Source organism: Pholcus phalangioides, unplaced genomic scaffold (assembly GCF_987345545.1).
Source record: "Pholcus phalangioides strain wild (caught in Gottingen) unplaced genomic scaffold, Ppha-v1.0 ptg000017l_1, whole genome shotgun sequence".
In the NCBI taxonomy this organism is placed as follows: Eukaryota; Metazoa; Arthropoda; class Arachnida; order Araneae; family Pholcidae; genus Pholcus; species Pholcus phalangioides.
Window position 1 is genome coordinate 40,738,409 of NW_028301610.1, and position 22,868 is coordinate 40,761,276.

General features: G+C 34.8%; 1 protein-coding gene across 3 annotated transcripts in view; it reads left to right on the forward strand.

The window, feature by feature from the left end:
- The window catches only part of LOC149073239 (peripheral plasma membrane protein CASK-like), a 429,829-nt gene that overhangs the window by 394,580 nt on the left and 12,381 nt on the right, over positions 1-22,868 (forward strand). For all 3 annotated transcript variants that reach the window (XM_089247410.1, XM_089247411.1, XM_089247413.1), the window contains 2 exons: positions 304-384; positions 16,320-16,522. In XM_089247410.1, coding sequence (XP_089103536.1) covers positions 304-384; positions 16,320-16,522 — 284 coding nt within the window. The remainder of the gene's footprint in view (positions 1-303; positions 385-16,319; positions 16,523-22,868) is intronic.

The window sequence follows — 22,868 nt, forward strand, 5'->3', positions numbered from 1 at the left end:
CACTGGATTTTTTTTTTTTATAGTTTTGTGCATATTTATATGAGTAAAATCAGTGGCAATTTTTTTCAAACTTTTTGAAGACAGAAAATAGAAATGCCTTTTGGGTGAGACAAGTATATTCTTTTTGAAGACGTCACTTTAGGACCCTTTTCTTGTAAATCCTCTTTACAAAGTTCATACATTTTAAATTTTAATTATTTGAATAGCAAAAAAAATTGTACAAGCTATGAGGTATCCAAGTATTTTTATTTCTAGATAGTATCCTTTGTTGAATTGCACATAACAAAATTTTCTGTTTTGCAGGTGCTCATGGTGTCGGTAGGCGGCATATAAAGAATTCAATAATTAGCAACCATCCAGAAAAGTATGCCTATCCAATTCCACGTAAGTACCTATTTCCAGCTACACTATATAGCTGTAAGTCATGGGACATTTTAGAGTTAGTTCAGCGATTTTTTGAATTTCTAGAAAAATGCTTGATGAATTGTTCTGAAATTTGTGTCTGTAAACTCTATGTTTGTATTCACAATTTCCAGTGAAAATTTAGTCATGAGTGCATTTAGGAGATGGACATGAAATTAAACAAGAAAAAAATGTTTTTTTTATCAACCTTGCATTAGAAAAAATAACTGCAAATAATTTTCACACAATATTTATTTGGTATTTTCAATGTTTATATGTATCTTTGTGAAAATTGCACATATTTGCACAAAGATATGAATGTTTATTCTAAACATTCAATTCACTTTGTTTCAATTTGTCACATAAATACAAATACAACGCCACAACAGGCAAATTGCCCAACGAGGTGGCTGACTTAAGAACATCATGGATCCCAAGAAATTTTTTTTGGAGACCCTACCTACTACTGCTACACCACACATGCACCCCCCCCCCCGCGGAACCCCCAAGGAATCGGTACATGCGGGAATGTGCGTGTACGTGTAGTGAAACCTGACGTGAAGTTTTTTTGTTTCTCTGTAATGCTTGTTATGTGTAGTGCTGCCATCTGCCACCAGTTTTTCTAACTATGAGTGAAGTGTTATGATTGAATGATTTATCGTTGTAGGACTGTTGCTCTCTGTGGCGAGACTTTTTAACGGGGAGATTGGCTCGCATTTGCGCCTTGAAGTTGGGAACCACAGCAAACCAACTTCAGCCGACCACCACTGTGGGGTTCGAATCCGGATCCTCGCATCGCGAGTCCGTCACTATAACCACTCCACCACCACAGCGGCTACATAAATAAAAGATGAGACAAAAAAAAAAAATCACCCATACTGGTTGATACATTATAATAATAACAATATCACCAAACTAAAATGGGAAAAAAGAAATATTTAAAAAAGAAACGCAAAAGGGGGATTTAAAAATTAAATTTCCCTTTTTTTGTAGTGGTTAATATGAGGAAAAAATAAAATAAAAACAACTTTTGCATGATTTGTAGTATTTTTGGCAACAGCAAGGAGTTTGCGACTATATGAAATATACATTGCATGAGATTTTCAGTTGAGTAGAAATATGAATCAATATAATGTTGCACTGCGTAAGATCGAATAGATTCATAATTTAACTGAGTAAGGAGCATAGGACAGATCAAAAGAAACTCTGTGTCACTGATTTGAAAAAGATATTGCTTCATGTGTTTTTCGAAAGGTAATAAATTAGTAATATTAAGGATATCAGGTGGTAAAGAGTTGCAAAATTTTGGGATGAGGTAAGTAAAATTTAGAAGAGTTTTGTGAATAAATTGTAGCGAGTATATATTGTTCAATCTATTTGAGAAATGAGAACTGTAAGACAAAGCAAATTGTCGTTAAAAAATAATTATAGTAGATTTGTAGAAGTTAAGCTGACATAGGGGAAGGATTCCAAGACCGAAAAAGTTTTTGTGCATTTTTATTGCACATTTTTTGCTTATAACAAGTGGAGTTTACAACCAAATTTCACGAAACTTAGAGAAGTTGGCTATGTAAAAATTATACATTATTCAGAAATTTAAAATAAAATCATTTGATATTTCATGAGATGTGCAGAATTTCCAACTGCTACGGATTGTCTGTAGTTTCTACAAATGCTTAATCTTAACTATGGAGCTACAGAAAATACTCTCAATACTATGGAAATGGTTTTTCTTGACATTTCTTTTATTTCAGAAGAAATTCAGGTCTTCACTTTTTTTCCAGTATTTTGTTTCATTATTTTATGAAATCTTGATCTTTCCCGACTAGCTATGCGACAATGTAAGTGTAATGATGAAATTGTATGTGCATGTGACAGAACGAGAAAATTTGAGAAAAAAACAAATACTGGACCATGATCCAATTATGCAAATACAAATACAAGGCCACAACAAGTAAAATGCCAACGAGGTGGCTGAGAAAAAAGATGCCCATAACAAATATGAATGTCATATGTTTCTGATGTATCATTTGCCATTAATAAGAGTGTTGCAACAGAATATTTGGGCAGAATTGAAAGGAATACAGTGACTAGCTCACAATTAAAGCTGATGCTAGAATATAACTATGAGCAAATAACAAGCATCTAATATCAGAACTTCTAAATTGGAAAATCTGAAAAGTATATAAGGTATATATGACTTCCGTCCACCAAAGGGGCCCCATGGTTATTTTAGCACTAGTCCTCACGTTTGGTAAAGGCGGTTTTTAATCCATGTAATCCACAATGCCGGGTTTCAGGTCCCGGATCAACAGAGAATTTAGATGAGTGAGGACAAATTGTTCTCCTTATGTCCTCTTTCTTATGACGTGTAATCAAAGCATGGAAAGCTATTACTCTGTTGAAGGAAAATGACTGAAAAATAACACCGAATGGCAACAAACTCTAACAGACACTTGTGGGGCTGAAAATTTTGTCCGCTAACAGAGAGTGTCTGTAGATTATATGATACATTGCAGCCTGTTGACAAAATTCAAAAAAGTGTCCGTTAATGGGAGGTGTTCAATATGAGAGGTTTCACTGTATTTTATCTGCCAATCTGTTTTGTCTGTGCGTAGATGCAATCTGTGAAGCTTGGTCTAGACCTGCCTCTCCATTCAACACACAAAAATCTGTTTTTTTGGCCAAAATCACCCCACACTGTGGGCTAAAATTTGGTTTTAGAGTGGTTCTTATTTGTACTGGTGGTATGCGATCCAGCCCGCAGAACTTGTTTTGGAAAGAATGTTTCATCATAGGTGCTGCATGAGCTCTGATAGGATGAAAACTGGAAGGGGTGGGTCTAGGGTTGCCAAGCATCTGTATAGATGCATTGAACTATTATGAATTAGTAAGGGGCTCGAGGGCTCATGTGTCGAGCCCCTATGTTCTGGTGCCTATTAGGTGTTGTATTTAAATGGAATTTCAATTATTTTTTTTTAAATCTAATTTTTTATTCTTTTATTGGACTGATGATGCTTTTTTAAGGAAATACCCCACCACATGCACGTGCGCACAGCAAAGTTCAGCATTCATCAATACTGAGAGACTTCATGTCAAATGCTGGCATGTTAGCATTTAAAGAAAAAAAAATTTATTTGCATGCCCAGAAGATATCAATTTCATTTTTTACAATTTGGTTGCCTACTATATAGAGCATGTTTTTTGAAAATTACAGTTGAATATCATGAAAAAACAGGAAGATATATACACAATATAGTGAGCTGTATTCAAGTTACTTGCTGAAAGTAGCTGGATCATGAGGGATTTTCTGTAGATTAATTATTTCCTTTGAATTTTTCATTTTGACGTCATACATGTGTGTTATGCTGAAGAACCTCTTATATACAGGGTGGGCAAAAAGTCCATAGGAAGTTTAAAAATGAACAAAAACTGGGAAAATAACCGAAATAAAAAATGTTTGCAGGGTTAGCATCGGTAGGTCACAGGAATTTTTTAAAATGAAAAAATTCAACAAAAAAAAACAAATAGGTTTTACCTCAAAAACAGTCAATAGGTGGTGCTGATATGAGTGACTTCAGTGTAAATATGCAAAGAAGATGGTTTTTAGAACTTGCGCTCCTAATCCACAACCAGTTCACTGTTGTAAACCATGTATGTGGAGCTGCTGCACTCTGCCGTTGCTGGATTTGTGACTTGCTTGCTATGTGTTATCCCCTGTGGTGGTGGTCATGTAGAACACATACTGCTGTAATAAACGATTTGGAGGCATTCTGTTTATTTGCATATATTTTCTTTGACTTATGTACATCAGCGCCACCTATCGGCTGTTTTTTATTTCCCCCCATCTTAAAAAAATTCCTGTGACCTAGCAATGCTAACCCTGTCAACCATTTTTTATTTCGGTTATTTTTCCTGTTTTTATTCATTTTTAAAGTTTCTACTGACTTTTTGCCCACCCTGTATATCATCAGGCATACATCTTTGCTCATTTGCATAATGCTGCTGGCTTATTCTTGCAATTATTAGCAATGTTCATCACAATCTGTTATTTGCTTATAATTGGTTAAATTCACTAATAAAAAAACCTTGAGAGAGAGAGAGAGAGAGAAGAAGGACTGATACCAGATAAAATGACCAGAGGTTTGTTTTCACTAGAAAATCTATTTTTGCAAAATTTATTATGTTTAAATGTATATATAAAGGTATAGGTAAGCAATATACAGTAAAAACCCTCTTAGCAGACACCCCTCAGATGCGGTCACCCCTCTTTTACTGCCAAACAATAATTACCTTTTGTATAATAAAATTATGCATTTTGAACCCCCTGATTAACAGTCACCCCTCTGCTACGGATGGAGTTTTCTTGTCCCACTGGTGTCCATAAAAGAGGTTTTACTGTAGTATGAATTATATGGAATCCCCAAAAATTCCTTGCTACGTTCAGTAAAAAATATTTATATTTTAAACATAACTGCAGTTGTAAAAAGTGTGATGAGAGAATACATTTTTTAATATTTTTTCTACATTAGAAATGTATTTTCTGATCAAAGATTTGTTACCCATTAAAAATGTACTGCTTATTTTGCTATTGCTGGGCGTGATCTAACATCATTGCCTTTTTCCTGATACAGTAGCCTTTTGTTGTTAGCGAAATTCTGGCTGCTGAACAAATAAGGTTTTCTTACATAGAATACTTTCAAGCCATCTGATCAACAACATACACTGCTCAAAACAATTAGGGGAGCACATGGTTTTAACAAAATTACGCAAACATGTATACCGATAAGTAACATAAAATGAATCATCCATAATTTAAAGCCTAGCAGGAAACGGAAGAAGAAAACTTCATATGCAAATCAAAGTTCGTGACGTCAAAAACCAGAAAAAGGAGATAAGGGCAGAAATCGGGATGTTGCAGAAACGTCTGTTTTACTGCCGTAACTGTGAAATTCGATTGCGCAGTATTTTTTTTTGAGACAAGGTGACTTGAGGATGTCTCAAAACGTGATTTACCAGAATCCATGGCATGGCGTGTTATAGGGCAGACTGGAATCCGGGCAAACACAACGTAGTGTCGCGGATGCTGTTGGAGTCGCCAGAAGTGTTGTTGCAAGGCTGTGGAATCGATTCCACGAAACAGGAAATGTTAGACCTTGACCAGGGCAAGGTCGGCCACGCGCCACTACAGCAACTGATGACCGGTATATACGGTTAACAGCCCGTCGAAACAGAACAGAGAATGCTACGCAGCTGCAAAGACGGTTGCTCTTGGCAACAGAACGAAGGGTGTCCAGCCAAACAGTACGTAATCGGCTTCATGAGGGAGGGCTCTATGCACGTAGGCCAATGGTCTGAATTCCGTTAACCCCACGCCACCGTGCGGCCCGAAGAAGATGGACTGCTGAACATCGAGATTGGGAGCAACATGATTGGAGCCAAGTGCTGTTCACAGACGAGTCCCGATTCAGTCTGGAGTGTGACACCCGACGTGTTCTGGTATGGAGGGACAGGGGCACTCAAAATAACCCCACATTAGTTCGTGAAAGGTCACAATACAGACGAGCTGGTTGGATGGTATGGGGTGGAATCAGCATAGGCGGACGTACGAACCTGCATATCATTCGGAATGGCACTTTGATGGCCCGAAGGTATGCAGACGAGATACTGCGACCTCATGTCATCCCTTACGCTGGAGCCGTTGGAGATTCCTTTGTTTTTCAGGATGATAATGCCTGACCGCATAGAGCTCGTCTGGTGGAGAACATGCGTGAAGCTGAAACAATACAGCGTATGGAATGGCCAGCGTGCTCTCCTGACCTGAATCCAATCGAGCATGCTCGGACGACGCATTGCTGTGCAACCAAGGCCACCTGTTACTGTCCGAGACTTGCAGATTGCACTTCTTGAGGAGTGGAACAGTATTCCCCAAAGTCTGATCAATAACCTCATCGCATCCATGGCAAACAGGTGTGCAGCAGTCTTAGCTGTTCGAGGAGACCACACGCCCTATTAAAACTCATGCATCATGTCTAAACAGTACTTTTTTTTATCGTTTACATGTAACCAAATTGTTGCCCTAAATCATCTTTTCATGTTTTTTCCATATTTTCAAAGAATTAAAGCTTAATTCCAAATGTTTTTCTGTATTGCGCATTGATACGCGTGTACTATCCATTGTATGCCAATACGTGGCTGTCTCGCACGGTTTTCTTCACTTTTTTGCTTGCTCCCCTAATTGTTTTGAGCAGTGTATTTTGTTTCGTTGAAGAACTCAATGATTTCAGAATTTTTTTCTCACTTTGCGAATACATATTTTAACATCTCACTGAATTTAGTAGAAGAATATTTCCCTTTCTCTTACACTGAGAACACTAAATATAATGGCTTTATGTATGAATGTGTCAAATGCGTTTCATATGAACGGGTTCTTGATGAATTTCACTTGAAATTTCTTTTCCGTCTTTTATTATTGTCTTTGCATGTATCTCATTTTTTGACAGTTTTAAATAGTTTTTAATGATTATTTTTTTAAGTTAAGACCTGAGATTTATGTGTTCTCAACTCAAATGGTCCTTGTAAAGATATTGACTTAAATTAATTTTTTTAAGGGGCATTTTGACATACTATAAACACCAATCGACCAAAATTTTTTTTATTTAATAGTCAGTTTTTGCTTAGATTAGAGGGTTATTAAACCCATCAAAGTATAGAGTGTCTGAGTAATAATAATAACAATGTGAAAAGGTGAAATGAAATGCAGTTTGTGACAAAAGAATGAACAAATCTGAAAGAAGTTTTTTTAGTATCAATTGGCTGAGGTAGATGGTGCTAATTACTCTGCAGCTGTAATAAGAAACGAAAATGGCGACCATGCAGGAGAAATAGCAATGTGTATGGAAATGAGACCACTGAAAACGATGCAAAGTTCGCTGCATGTGCCATAGAAATTCACCAAGTATGCATTTAATTTATGCATGGATGGAGAAGATTAAAGACACAAGAAATTTTGATCATGTGAATTTCAGAATTTCTCACCAAGTGTCAATTATAGCGTCATGTAAAAGACCACGCCAAACATTAAATTTGGAGCGGTCTCGTTCATGTTTGACTGAAATGTGTTACCTGCTACAAGCATCTTGGTTGATCAAATACAGCCTTCTTCTTTCTGCAATTGCTGTTTATTTTGTACTTGGGTAGGATACCAGCACTTCGCTCTTGCTGCTTGTTCATGTATGAGCAATAGGTGAAAAATGATGTTTTGCATATATTATGAGCAATATTCATATGAAAAATTATAGAAATGTTACAAATTTATGTTGAAACTATAAATATGTGCTTATATTGGAAACTCTCTTATTTTATGTATATATATCAGCATTAATGCTGAAAACGACTAAAAAAAAGTACAAATGCACATAATCTAAGCTCTGCCTTATACACAGTGCATGCTACTAAATGTGATCACATCATGACTCAGGGGTTTCTGATGACAATAACCTATGAATAACTGTATCTGAAAAAAAAAGTCCTTGTAAGTACAAGGCCATATGTCCTGTTTGATTGAACATGGAAACAGGACAACTCTATTTTTCTTTCTAACATAACAGGTTTTAAAATGTTAAATCATGCATTTTTGTTTCAATTGTTCTAAATCGAGATTTTTCCCCTATATGCTAAAATCCTTTTTTCATTCAGAAATTGTATTAAAATGCAACTGCCTGATGTGTATTATGAATTGCGATACTTTTTATAATGTACGGTACATTCCGTCTTTCAGAGGAGGAACTGTGAATGTGGTCAGTTGAAAGAAACTGACCATAAACTGAAGAAAGGGATTTTTTTTACTTTATGCATGCTTTCACTACAGTCCTGTAACTAGGCTGTCAATATTCCACAGAGAGCAGCAGGCCTACAATAATGCAATTGCTCAGTCATTCCACTTCACTTATAGTTAGAAAAATTTATGGCAGCACTATGCATAGCAAGCATTACACAAAAACAAACTTCACATTAGATTCGCAACACATACACGCACATTCCAACATACACCAATTCATTAAAGTTTCCTCCGAGGAATATCGATGAGGTGCATGTGTCGTTTAGTAGTAGTAATCTGTCACTATTCTAGTGAGAACCACACTCTAGGTAAGTGCTAGTAGGAAAAATTTTAGCTAGAAACATACACATACCTAAAAACATACCTAAAGAAGAAAGTCACATCTGTAGAATGGCCTTGACTGCTATAAAAAGAACAGTGACATTCACAGGATTGACAGATTTCAGTGAAGGTTAACTGTATTTATTAAAGAAAACATCAACTAACTAATGGATATAAAATGCAGTAGGACCTATAAAAAAAACTCAGTGAAGAGCCCACACATAGAACAAACAAGTGCTGAGAATAGTCATCATTAAAACTTTTTGTCATTAAAAAAATCAAATTACAGAAATTAAGTACTTATAGCAAGTATGTATAACATAACACACACACACACTGATATTTGATATGCATATGATTGGTAAATAATATAGCATGCACAAGTATTTATGATTTTCTATGAAATGTTAAATGTGTAATAAATAGAAAATAACTTAAATTACAAAATATCTCCCTGAATTCTTTATTGAGCATTACTATAGTATTTGTCCAGAATGAATTGTTTCATTAATTTTTTTTTTTTTCAATTTTTACAGTATTAAAATCACAACATCAAATACTTCATTCCTTAACCTCTTTACGATCACGCATGTAATATTGTGTCAAAATGCCAGTGGAATAAATTCGAACAAGTTCTCGGTTTTCTTTCCTCTCTCTCTCTTCACCATCGCGAAGCTTTATTGTGACCTTATATAAAAAAATTTCCCTCCCCGTTTTTTTCTTTACGCAATTTTTTTTCGCCCATATATATGTACATAGTAGGAAGATACATTATAAGAGCAAAAGAGAAGAGAACACATAGGGTGAGGGTGAAAGAGTGCTAAAAGAAACTCTTATCTATTACACTTTTTATATGTGGGGTTAGGTTAAGACGAGGCTACCAGATTTATCACCAATTTGTCATATAGAGATAATCCAAATTTCTTGCTAAATGCTGGTACGTAAAGTGGTTAAGGTCAAGAAGAAGGTCAAAAAGCCACTTTTTGAATTCTGATTGGTCTATCTCTTATCTTCACTTTTCTGCACTCATCTTTCTTCAGAATGGAATGTGTTTCCCTGCTCAAATTGACAATAAGGGTAAAAGTATAATAGACCTATTGTTAAACTGTTTGATTTGCATTCAGTCTTTAAAGATCCTTAAAAGAAATTCAAACAGTTCTGTGGTCATCTTTGTATTAAATTTTCTGTATGTTTTCAAAGTTCTTCCCTCTTAGCTTCTGTGTAAGTCCAAGGTACAGGGAAAAAATTTCTCTCGCTAAAATCTGTAAAATTGAAATAAAAGTTAAGTTACCAAAATATAGGTTGTCTATAATTAAAGTTGGGGTGTTCTGAGCTGCCTACAAGGTATAAAAAATATGAAAATTTTTGAGCATCTTATTTGAGGAGATGGCAAGAATTTTTGAATCCCCTTCAAAGACTGAAAATCTCAGCACAGCTTTTGGTGTAGAATCACAGTTTTTGTAAATGAGTTTCACCAGAAAAAATGTTCAGATAAACTCAGTCATATTTTTTTAAGGAAAAAATGAAAATGGTTCTGTTGAACACATGCTTAGACAAGACCCTGCCAGGAAGATTGAGCAGTGTTGTCCCATGTTTACAAAAAATTAACGTCTACACTACATAATTTTCATGGAAAACACTATTAATGAATGTTGGAATTTTTTTCTGTTTATTTCTTTCCAATCCTTTCATTAAAACATTCCTGAAGTTGCATAGCTTTCTGATGGATAATTCTGTAAACAGTTCAGAGCATACAGACTTCAATTATAGACACCCTGAACCTTAATTTCTTATCTAAATTCAGACTCTTAGTAAATGTGTTTCCAAATGAGCCTCACTGTATAAACAATAAATAGACTTTCTGCTCTCCCTTGAAAAGTTTACTTTCAATTCACTCGCTTTGAAAACTCTCTATTCAAAATATCTTAAGGGCAGAACAGAAAATTTGTGTCTTCAAAAAGCTTATATCCCCATGAAGTTTATAAGATCCAGAATTCTTTTGAAATGTATCATGATTTGGATAATATTGAGATGCAGTGTAAAACAATTCAGACATTTGAATGAGAATCTGGACCTGCTGGTTCTCAACTGAATAAAATCAGTGCAGCCCTCTCATACACGTGATAAAAGGCCAAATGTAGGTTAGCAAATGAGGGTCATCTCCCAATCTAAAAAGTATTTATATACAAAGAAAAGTGAATTGGTCCTTCTAGATGGACTTTCTACCTTGTACCTAACAATATTATTTCAACACATTGCAAACAGGGAAATGAGATCTCATTCCAACCTAATCTTACTGGAATTAAAAATTTGTTCTTCAGCGGCAAGAAGCTGCCAAAGCAAGTTTTTATAATTTTTTCACAATTTGAAAATGGGGAGGGGTGGTATTCAAAGCAAATCTATTTTTTTATTTCCTACATTTCCCTTTATCTATTCAAGTTTGTGAAAAAATATGCGTAACACTAGGTTTTTATTAGGGGTATATCTCTTCTGGGTCTATATAGAAAAGTTTGTTAATAAGCTGGGTTTAATAGAAAAATTTATCCGTTTCTCCTGTGGTTATAAAAACATACTTTCATTTAGAAAAAGTATTCAAAATAACGTACCCATCTTAGATGCGTCTTATATTTTTGTAGAGACTATATATGTATGCTGAGATGCAAAATTTATTCTAATATACCAGTCCACTCATATCATCTTACTTCCAGTCAAATGTTTTTGCCCTGTCACTACTGAGCCCAGCAAAGAAAATTCACATGTTTCTAAGTGTATAATTAGCCAAAATATTTGAATTCGAAAAAGGTGAAAATGAGGGAAAGAATAGCATATATATTAACCCTTTGAGACCCGAGCATTCATTTTTTCGGAATTTTTAAGATGTTTTGCATTTTTTATGCTAAAAAAATGCATTAAAAATATAAATGTCATGATATCTTTATTTTAAATTTTTTTTTTTTTTTTTTTTTTGTGAAATAATTCACTTTATTCATTTTTTTTCAGCCAAGATGATGCAAGGTATATTCATCCTCACATACAATTTTTTCCAGGATTTTTTTGTAAAATTATGTGTAATATACATTCGATTCAACCTATAACATTCCCACTTATAACGTTTTCCCGCTTAGTACGACCAATTTTCGTGTTTGCAAATATAAGAAATTCTTAATTCTATAAAAATTATTAAGTTTAACCATTTAAAGTGTTTTCCTGCTTACAACATTTTTCCATCACAGATTTTTATAAAACACACTATCACATTTTTCCCAGAGGCACTTTCTTCTAGAAGCCATTTTAAAAATCCATGAAAGTTCAACTTTGTGCTGCCCTCTGATGAAAGCGCCCCAAAGTTCATATTCATCATATTTCTAACTTAAAACTTCTCAATCCTCTAAACTCTAAATCTGTGCTTAACTCCATGAGGTCAAAAAAAAATTCTACAATAAGAAAAAAAGCAACCCATACATTTGTGCATGCAGAGTCTGAAAGAGTTAAAAGGAAAAGTTTGTTCTATATTGTCTTCACCCTTTTTGGTTATTTTTTGATTCAAATATCTCTGCTAATACTGCACATAGAAACATAGTTGTTTCTTTGTGTTTTTTTGGACAATAAAACCCTTGAATTGGAAATTCGAGGATGGGTGGACCATATAAAAATTAAATTTTGTATCACTATACATTTCCACCCCCTGATAAAATAAATGACATATCTAAAATAAACATGTTACTTATATACTTTTCCAATTGCAAGTATATTCTATTGCATATTCCAAGTATATTTTATTACCAGCAATTGAGAAAAAAGGGTCCAGGTAAGGTCCTTCTGTACACGTTGTATACGGTAGAATAGAATGGGAGAAGGGTAGCAGATTTATTTGTATCCCATAGGGGCAAAACCATAAACTGCTTTAGACCAATATTACTAAACTATAACTTCCAACTATTTTTGAGAGACTTGTACATTTCATTCAAGAGGCTGGAACCTGGGGCTCTAGGTACTTGACCCTCCCAGTAAAGCTAGGGCCGCACGCATGTCCAGCCTGGTCTAATTACATTTGCTTCCAATGTTTCTCTTCCCCCTGCTGCAATAAAACACCGGTGGTTTAAAAGGACTACACGCTAGCCCAGACTGGCCCAATGTTCTTTGCCAAATATTTGCTCCCAGAAAAGTTTATTATGCCACTATGTGTTGTGACTGTTGGTGGTGTTACCAATGTGTGGTTAGATGTATTGGAAGACCTTTCTTTCATACCAAGCGCGACTCAGGTCTATTGCCATGGGCAATTTACTACCTAGTGAGCTGTGCTGGAAGTGTGAGTGTGCGTACCTAAGATTCTGAGTGCGTATATAGTGGTGTCTGATTCTTCAGTGTTGCCATCTATATTTTAGAAGTGAAGTGTAATGTATGACATGAATATCGCTCTCCACTTGTTAATACAAGATATACTGAAGACTGGATGTTGTGAAGATATTTATTATTTTAGATGTTAATTTTTTAAGGAAGGAAAAAACTCATCTCTGCCTCTACCGGGAGTCGAACCCGGGTCCCTCGATTGCCGGACGAGTGCTCTGACCACTAAGCTACAGAGGAGATAGAGATTTTCCTTCGCTAGAGCGTATATATGCCGAACGGAACCGTGCAATGGACGGTGAAACCGATCAGCTAATAGCTCATGGACGACGAGCCACCAGAGGGCTATATATATGACATGAATGTCGCTCTCCACTTGTTAATACAAGATATACTGAAGACTGGATGTTGTGAAGATATTTATTATTTTAGATGTTAATTTTTTAAGGAAGGAAAAAACTCATCTCTGGTCCCAGAGATGAGTTTTTTGTTAATACAAGATATACTGAAGACTGGATGTTGTGAAGATATTTATTATTTTAGATGTTAATTTTTTAAGGAAGGAAAAAACTCATCTCTGGTCCCAGAGATGAGTTTTTTCCTTCCTTAAAAAATTAACATCTAAAATAATAAATATCTTCACAACATCCAGTCTTCAGTATATCTTGTATTAACAAGTGGAGAGCGACATTCATGTCATATATATAGCCCTCTGGTGGCTCGTCGTCCATGAGCTATTAGCTGATCGGTTTCACCGTCCATTGCACGGTTCCGTTCGGCATATATACGCTCTAGCGAAGGAAAATCTCGATCTCCTCTGTAGCTTAGTGGTCAGAGCACTCGTCCGGCAATCGAGGGACCCGGGTTCGACTCCCGGTAGAGGCAGAGATGAGTTTTTTCCTTCCTTAAAAAATTAACATCTAAAATAATAAATATCTTCACAACATCCAGTCTTCAGTATATCTTGTATGAAGTGTAATGATTGAATATTTGTACTGTTTGTAGGTCTGTTGTTCTCTATGGCGAGACTTTTTAAAGGGGATATTGGCTCACATTCGCGGCTCGAAGTTGGGAACTACAGAAAACCAACTTCAGTCGACCACCACTGCGGTGACGGTGGGGTTCAAACCTGGGTCCTTGTGATGCGAGTCTGTCATCATGACCACTTGACCACCACAGTGGCATATTGGAAGACTGGGAAGGAAGGGGGGCTCCTTGTATTTAGGGTGGAAACTGAAGGTACTGGATATTCCAGCCTTCAACATTTGACAATAATTTCCAATGGTGAAGTGGCCACACTACTATCTCATGACCAATCTTGGATCATATTTGGTCAGGCTAAACAGGAGTGTGGCCCTTGCTTTGTTCATGAATATACAATGCAAAGCATGCCATTATCCCGGCATATATTCTTGAATCTTGTATACTCAAGACATATGGCTACCATGAGTCCCCTCAATATTTTCTTCATGTTGGTGCCTCTGTAATTATTCACATTTTCCTTAGCCCTATTTCTATCACCTCAGTACTTGAAAAAAATAGTGTATCACATAAAGTGTCATTTTTAAAATTCTAATTTTTAATTTCCTTTAAACTACTTCAAAATTTAAATTTTTCAAGTTCTCTCATCTTCATGTCTCAAAACTTCACAATCAATGCATTTGCTTGTTATATGGCTAATCTCTCATCAAAACAACTCTGCAAAGGCATTCTAATGTATTCATAATACATTCTGATAATGTTATAAAAGTGATCAAGATTCTGTTGTAGTCATGCCGTATGAGTACATACTTTGAATATTTAAAATACTACAGAGAGTGGCCAACTTTCCGGATTTAGCTTGGCAATGCCTGATATTGCAACATGTTCAGGACTTCTGGATTATGAATTCATATTTTCCAGGTTTTAATTATTGTTGTTAATGGTTGAAATAATACAAACTTAGAAAAAATGAAACAAATCATTAAGTTTGTTTTTCCGCTGCCACTGTTCCTCTTCTTTATACAGTGATCTCCATGGAAAAGCACACTGTGCATGGTTCCCTGTATGAAGGGTGGTTAAAGCCGTCCAAATCTATCAACATAAACAAACTTGATGGTCCATTCATATGGGAAGTTTTTTTTAATGCATGTTTGATCATAAGATGGCTGGTAGATAATTCAATCACCATATTTTCTCAAAGAGAAAAATTTGCTATTGGACCCAGGTGAAATTTGTCTTCTGATGCATGCCATATTTCATGGCAGAAATTACGGAGAATAAGATTCTGCACCAGAAAATTTCAGACATTGTCAGTTGGGTAAAATTCTTAATTAGTTGCTAAAAATTTTATGGGGGGGGGGAGAATTAACAGCTTTTATAAATTCTGGTTCATTAGAATTTCATGGAAAAATGTCAACATAAAGAAAATGCCCAATAAATATCAGAAATTCAAGGATGCATCTTTGAAAAAAATGGACACATTTTATGGAATGGCACACACAATAGTTGAACAGCAAATGGTAACAAAACATACAGGAATACCCCATAAAATATGGGTTATATGGTCACTTTATGAGGCTTTTTGAATAGACATCATCAGCATCACCTTGAGGGACAGACACAAGATGATCCCCATAGAAATCAAAGTTAAAATTGCTGATTTTACTGTACAAAAACAGGAATTTAGTGGAGTTTTCCCACCACATCAATAATTTGAAGAATTGAATTCTTGATTCTCAAAATATTGAGTTTGTTTAGAGATATGAAGCTCAGAAAGTTAAATATAAGATAATTAGCTGAGCCTACTTTTGAGTTGGATATCTATGCAATAACATTGATTTCAACCTTTTATTTTTATCTTAAGCACAAAAATGAAAATTAATGTCTTCATATTGTCTTTTAATATCCAACTGTATAAATCCATATAGTTTATAGACCTATAATTAATTTTAAAACATCCTAAAGTACATTGAAGAAATTCTGCATCTTTAATTAAACATTTTTTGAAGCAAAAACAGGCAGGTCGATAATTTGAAGTTCAAAAATATTTTCAAAATATCTAGCGCCAATCAAAAATAAAAAAAAAAATTCATTTCTACGTTTCTTTAATCTAGATTAGTTTCTTTGAGCATCACAGGAAGTCACCATATTGGTTACCTTGGATACAGTTGGAAGGACATCCTTCAAAGAAAGAGGGAGATATTGCGTGATTAAAAAAAACCTAGTGTATTACTTCTTAAGTTGTGCTTCTTATTATGACCATAAAAAAATTTGGCATGCAAAGTATTTTTGCTGGGTTTTTTTTAAGTAAATTGCAGGATTTTCATTTTCTGTAGATGAGCAGGTCTGATATTGTGAAGTTTTAGATATTGTATTATTTTATTTATATAAATAGCTTCAAATAAGAAATCTTTCACTACTTTGACAGATACAACAAGACCTGCCAGGCCTGGAGAAGAAAATGGGAAAAATTATTTTTTTGTTTCTCAAGATGAAATGCTTTCAGATATCCATGCTAATGAGTATTTAGAGTATGGTACACATGAAGATGCTATGTATGGAACTAAATTGGAAACCATACGCAATATACATGCCGAAGGGAAAATGGCAATACTTGATGTGGAACCACAGGTACAATATATTTATCCAGTCGTTTTTCCTTCAACTGAATTTTATTTCTGATATTTTACAGACATTTATGTTTATTTTGGCGATACTTTTGATTTAACCCTTTCTATGGCATGGTAAAAATCACTATATAAACACTCTTTAATCTTTTAAAAGCTGTTTTTTTCTTTACCAAAAAATATATATCCTGTTAGTATTGGAAAGATTACATAAAATGCCATATCTTTTTTAATGAAGTAGGCTTCTGATTTTCAGTATATATAGCATCATTTTATAATGAAAACTTTGTACATAAAAAATTCCCGACTTTACAGGGAGAGCAAAAAAACAGATGGGACATCCCATTGAATAACACACAAAAGGAGTTCATTTTTTTCTTTATAGAGAGCAGATCATTGCTGATTTTTTTCCTTCAAATGCACTGTAGTAGGTGAGATGATGTTCTCAATTTAAAACTGTCAAAAAGTCATTTTAAAAAAAAAACAAAAAAAACCATTATGCACAAGGTTTTCATTATAAGGTGACGATAGGTAAAGAGTAAGGGGTATAAGAAAAAGTTTTTCATTGAGAAATAAACTTGACAAAATATGTGGGCTTGTTAATGCTGAACTAAGAGGCTTTTAAGGAGGTGAGTATCAATGTTGTTTAAAGGGTTAATACATTTGATAGTTTTACATATACAGGGTGTTTCAAAAGAATCACCCGATTTGAAATGTGTATATTACGAAAAATACTGAACACATAGACACTTAAGATTAATTTTATATTACATGGCTAATCAGTTTTTCTACAAACCAAATTAAAGGTGCTCAATATGTCCACCATGCATATGTCTATAACATAGTCCAATTCATCCAAAACTTTTGCAAGTATGTTTGCATCCACTGCTTCTGTTAAGAGTATCTTCAGTTCAGCTAATGTAGCTGAATGGGGAGGCACATAAATGTAATCTTTTATAAGCCCCCACAAAAAGAAATCGCACACTGTGAGGTCCAGTGATCTTGGAAGCCAGCAATGTTTAACTGAATTTTGTCAGATCCCGTACGGCCCATCCATCGTTTAGGAATGCGATTATTCAAAAATCATCAAATGTCCAAGTTTTAGTGTGGTGGTGCCACATCCTGCTGAAAAATGAGTCATTCGAATCTGTTTCTAACTGTGGGAAAAGTCAATCTTGACAAACATTGAAGTGGCGGACAAAGGTAGAGCATTAGCACTACCTGTCAGCAACTGCGTAAAACTCACGATTTTCCTCTTTCTACCTATACATTATTCAATCAAAATGGATTAAAATCTGAATAGTTATGATTTTTTTTTAATTGGATGATTCTTTTCGAAACACTCTGTATTTTGGGCTGAATCTGATTTTTTTTTTGTTTAAAAAATTTCTTCATTAATATAATATTTTCTTGATTTCTCTAAAAATGAGCAATTTTTTTTATGTAACAAATTGAAAATATCAAAGTACAAATAAATTACTTCAACTTGATATGCATTTCAGGGGTCTGTCCAGACTTTTTTTGTAGGGTCCTGTTTTTGGAAAATTTCCATTATTTTTGTGAAAAGGATCATTAATTTTGTGAAAAATAAGTGATGACTTTTCCTTCCGAGTTCACCTCAGCATAATATCCAGAAAATAAATGTTTCCTTGATATCTTGGGCTGAGAAAAAGCCATCTATCTCCAAATCGTCCAACCTGGAGGCCATATCCTGAAGTTAAGAGAGGCTTACTAATGTGTCTACTTCAGCGCCTCACACCACAGTGCGTGAAATAAAGAAGGCAGGGTCGTGTCTCCAGTAGTGTAGATGGTGCCACTGTGGTGGTCGAGTGGTCATAGTGACGGACTCGCATCGTGAGGAACCGGGTTCGAACCCCACCGACACCACAGTGGTGGTCGGCTGAAGTTGGTTTTCTGTGGTTCCCAACTTCAAGGCGCGAATGCGAGCTGATCTCCCCGTTAAAAAAAGTCTTGCCACAGAAAGCAACAGGACTACAACGTTACAAATATTCAATCATTACACTTCACTCACTAATTTGAAGTACAGATGACAGCACTGAAATATCAGACACAACACTATACATTGAACACACATTTGTTCAATGTATGATATTTTGAAATTGAAGTTTGCTTAACACATCACAACCCCTTCATGCCGGTTGGCAATAAAATTTGCCATTCCAAATTTTAATTTTTTTCATTGCCAATGAATGGTGGGAGTGGTTCCACTCAGTTTTTTTTTTTCTTTCTAAAAATCAAAGTTGTCTTTACTGCGTGAACATAGATACAAAACACATCACATTCTAAATATTAAAATATTACACCCAAGGGATCACACGATCCATCCAGGGTTTCATAATTTACATATACTTGCCAATAAACCAGTTTTTATATTTGATATTTAATCAATTTATATTCATGAAATATAATTAAACACACACAAGAAATAATATACACATATTGGTTTCTGTTTGCTACTCGACAGATCAGATTGATGTAATTAATAAATAATTGTTTAAATTTTTTACTACATTTTTCTGATTTTATTTTGTAATTTAAATTTTTATATTCTTTAGGTGCAAGGTATAAAAATTGTTTTTCCGTTATGGTTTTATTCAGTTTTATAACTTCATATTGCATTCTTGTTTGTCTATTTTATCTCACTGTTTGTTTTATTTTGAACCAGGCAGGGTTTTTTGAATAAATAATATTTTGTCAAGGTAAAATTTTCAAGTATTGAATTTATAATCCTTATTGCAGTCCTGGATCATAGAGATTTTTTGGGATACATTATTAATTACTTTTTGCAAAACATATTTGACCATGGCGGTATTAGTCATAGTCCCTACCCCAAGCTGTAATAGGCTATTGTGTAATTGGCAGAACCCAAGTAAAATATATTGATAGAAGAAAGATTAGGGAAATGATATTTTTCAATGAGTAGATTCCTTGAAACAGTTCAGTTTACACGATTTATTACTTATTGCCATTGCTTGAGATTTTTGCAACCTTTTTGTTCATTTCAGAAAAGAATGCTTCATCGACTATACTGATTGGCACATAATGCGGATAGACTTGAAGTCTGGGGAGGGGCAGGATGATGATGTCAGTTCATAATATATGCTGGAGGGCAATGCCCCCCATCCTGTATCTCTGCCCATGGTTTGGCAGATGTAATAAATACTCTAACTGATAGGACACTGGAAATTTTTTAGCTCTGCCAAAGTACAATACTGTATATCTCAATCTAGAATGCAAGAATTAATTATTATTCGTACTATTGTGAATATGATGAGTCAGAGTGCCCGTTGAAAAACTGTTCAGTGACTTCTAAGAATGACAATGTTCAACTTTGATTTTTTGCACAGTTATTGCAGAAACATAAAATAAAGCTTACTTGTAACTGTTGTAATAAACAATGTTGAAACAAACCAACAAGTTCATATTATTTGTAAGTCTAAAGATAGGGGTAAAGATTTATACAATTTTTTTATTGATTGTAATTTAATAGTTTTAAATGGGAATTTGCCGGGTGATCTGCTGGGCGATTATACATATTTATGAAAAAAATGGTTGCAGTGTTATAGGTTTTTATTATAACCTCATATTGTTTATATTGTAGTTATATATGTCTTTGAGATCCAGGCTCATAACTAGACTGGGGCAACCATGGCTCAGAGTTGAATTGGTTCCCACAAAAATGTACACACCTATAATGAACCTTTCAGGGGGCTTCCTAAGAAAAAGTCTGCCCCAAGGCGGTGTGCTACGGCTCTGCTTTGATCTATCTGTACTTGATCTAAGTGGTTCTGACCCATGTCCCAGACTGTTTGGAATTTTATTTTTGAATGCCCAACCTGTTTCTAAATGGAAAACTAAAATTCGTAGATCCTGTTGGGATTCTGATAAAAGTTGTTAATTTTCAGGAATTTATTACATTATAAAGGTACATTTTTACTAAATTCTAACTCTTTCACCCCATTAAATCTTGTAGAAATGATGCGTGAAACTGCGGACTCTCTTCAACTGCTATTCTCGGAGTGTGTGAAATCAAAATGCAATCTGCAGAAACTTTTGAAGGGCTCTGCTTCCGATTGTTTGAATTACACTCACACCATTAAGGCATACAAAAATATCTGTAAAGGGGAAAATCTAAATTTTTCACCTCTCTAAACCAGGAATTGATTTTAAATAAAGTTTCTAAATCCTTCTGGAAAGTTATTAACCACTTTATATCTAAGAGGAGCCCTGTTCCTCCAATTGATATGTAAACATGGTCAAACCATCTAAAATTCATTTTTTTACCCACAACTGCATATTACCTAATAGAAACTAATCTTTCTAGCGAAACTGATTTTAACCCTCTTTTGGATTCTGTTATTAATTTATACAAGCTTAATGTGCTATAAGACACTTAAAATATGGTAAATGACCAGATGCTTATCTCATAAGACAATGATGAATACATCAAATATTCCCCAATTGAATTTTGCAATTTAATTTTAAAACCCTAAATAACTTCCTTAGATGTGGTAATATCCCAAAAAACTGGGGCATGCAATAGTTGTCCCAATCTATAAAGAAGGGGAGTTTTCACAACCCTGGAAATTATCGTATGATATCTTTGCTCCCAGTTCCACCAAGACTTTACACCCAATTCTGAACAATAGATTAACACCATGGATGGAAAGTAACAACATTGTTTTTGAATGTCAAGCAGGATTTTGTAAAAAGTATAGTGCCATTGATCTAATCATAATGAACTAACTCATCTAATGAACTAATCACAATTGACACCATTAATACAGTCTTAACTTAGTAAAAAAAGCAAACCTTTTGTCCTCTTTGTTGATTTTTGCAAGACATTTGACAGTGTCTTCCACAATAAACTTTTCCTGCTACTTAAAGAGATTGGTATCAGTTCTTCATTCATTAACTAATCATGAACATTTATAGTAGAGCAAGAGTATACATATCATCCAGCAATAGCAATCCTGAATACTCATGTCAAAGTTGGTGTTTACGAAGGGGCAAGTCTTAGCACCAGTGTATAGGCACTGACTCGACTCACCTCCTCCTGTTTGTGCTGATGATATAATTTTGCTTGCAGATGCATCTGCTTCCATGCAAAAGAAAATTACCCTCCTTCGAGGAATTTTGCATGAATTACAATTTAAATATAAACATCGATAAGACAAAAGTCATGGTTTTCCATAAAGGAGGGGAAAATGTTCAAAACACATGATTGTTGGCAAGTTATGGGGAAAGAGATAGAAGTGGTCCAGGACTATGTTTATTTGGGTGTCCCATTTTTGTCTTCAGGCCTATTCCTTATTGTGACCTGTTACTTTATTTCTAAAAGCTATTCAGCTATAAATGCTCTTTTTTTCCTGTCTTACTAGAGCCAAAATCAATCACTTACATAGCATCCAAAGACTTTTCAATACCTTAATTATCTTTGTTCTCTCATATTTCTCTGCTATTTGGTCCCTTTGCTATCTGGAAGAGCTGAAAGTTGTATACTCTTTTGCATTTGAAGATGGCTGCTGCTTTCAAAATTCACATCTCCCTCTCTCATTAGATTTGAGATTTGCTTTCGTGGAGTTGAACTGTTTTTGCTAAAAAAAATATCCTCTCGTATTGGATCAAAATTCTGGAACTCTCCCAATACAGATGTCCAGCCAGTGCTTACAAAATTGTTTGATTAAATAGAAAACTTGCCCATCAAATATATCGGGCGTGCTCAAGTCAGAAAAATATTTTTTGATGTCGGTTATAAATGTCTGGGATATGCAAAAACTGCCTTTTGCCCATAACTGTCTGGGTAGAATTCTGGCCATTTACAATGATAAAATAATTCAGGGAGACATCACATTTAAATAACAGTAAATTTTTCCTTCTATATTAATCTCTCACACCCCCTTCCTTCAGTTAAACCATAGTTTCCCCACACTTTTTGTTCCTTCGCCCCCCCCCCCTTCTTCAGAATTTTTTTTTCTCTCATCGCTCCTCAGCTCAAGTGAACCCATAGGATGCTATGTTGTACCCATAGCTTCTATTGGGGCCCCCTTGGACCATTCCATCTCCCACTGGGGGCGATATTACCCACTTTGGGAAACACAGAGTTAAACATACTTTAGCTCAACTAAGAGCATGTCAAAATCAGGTATACATTAAAAATGTCTAATTCAAGACCAATAGCTGTTCCAAACATGTTCCTTCTATAACAGTGAATCAATAGAATCATCGCAGCGCATCTTTCCAATGCCCCTCAATACAAACCCTATAGACAAAATATACTTATATACCCTACTTGAGATACAGTATTTTCTGAAAACGATTTTGTTAAG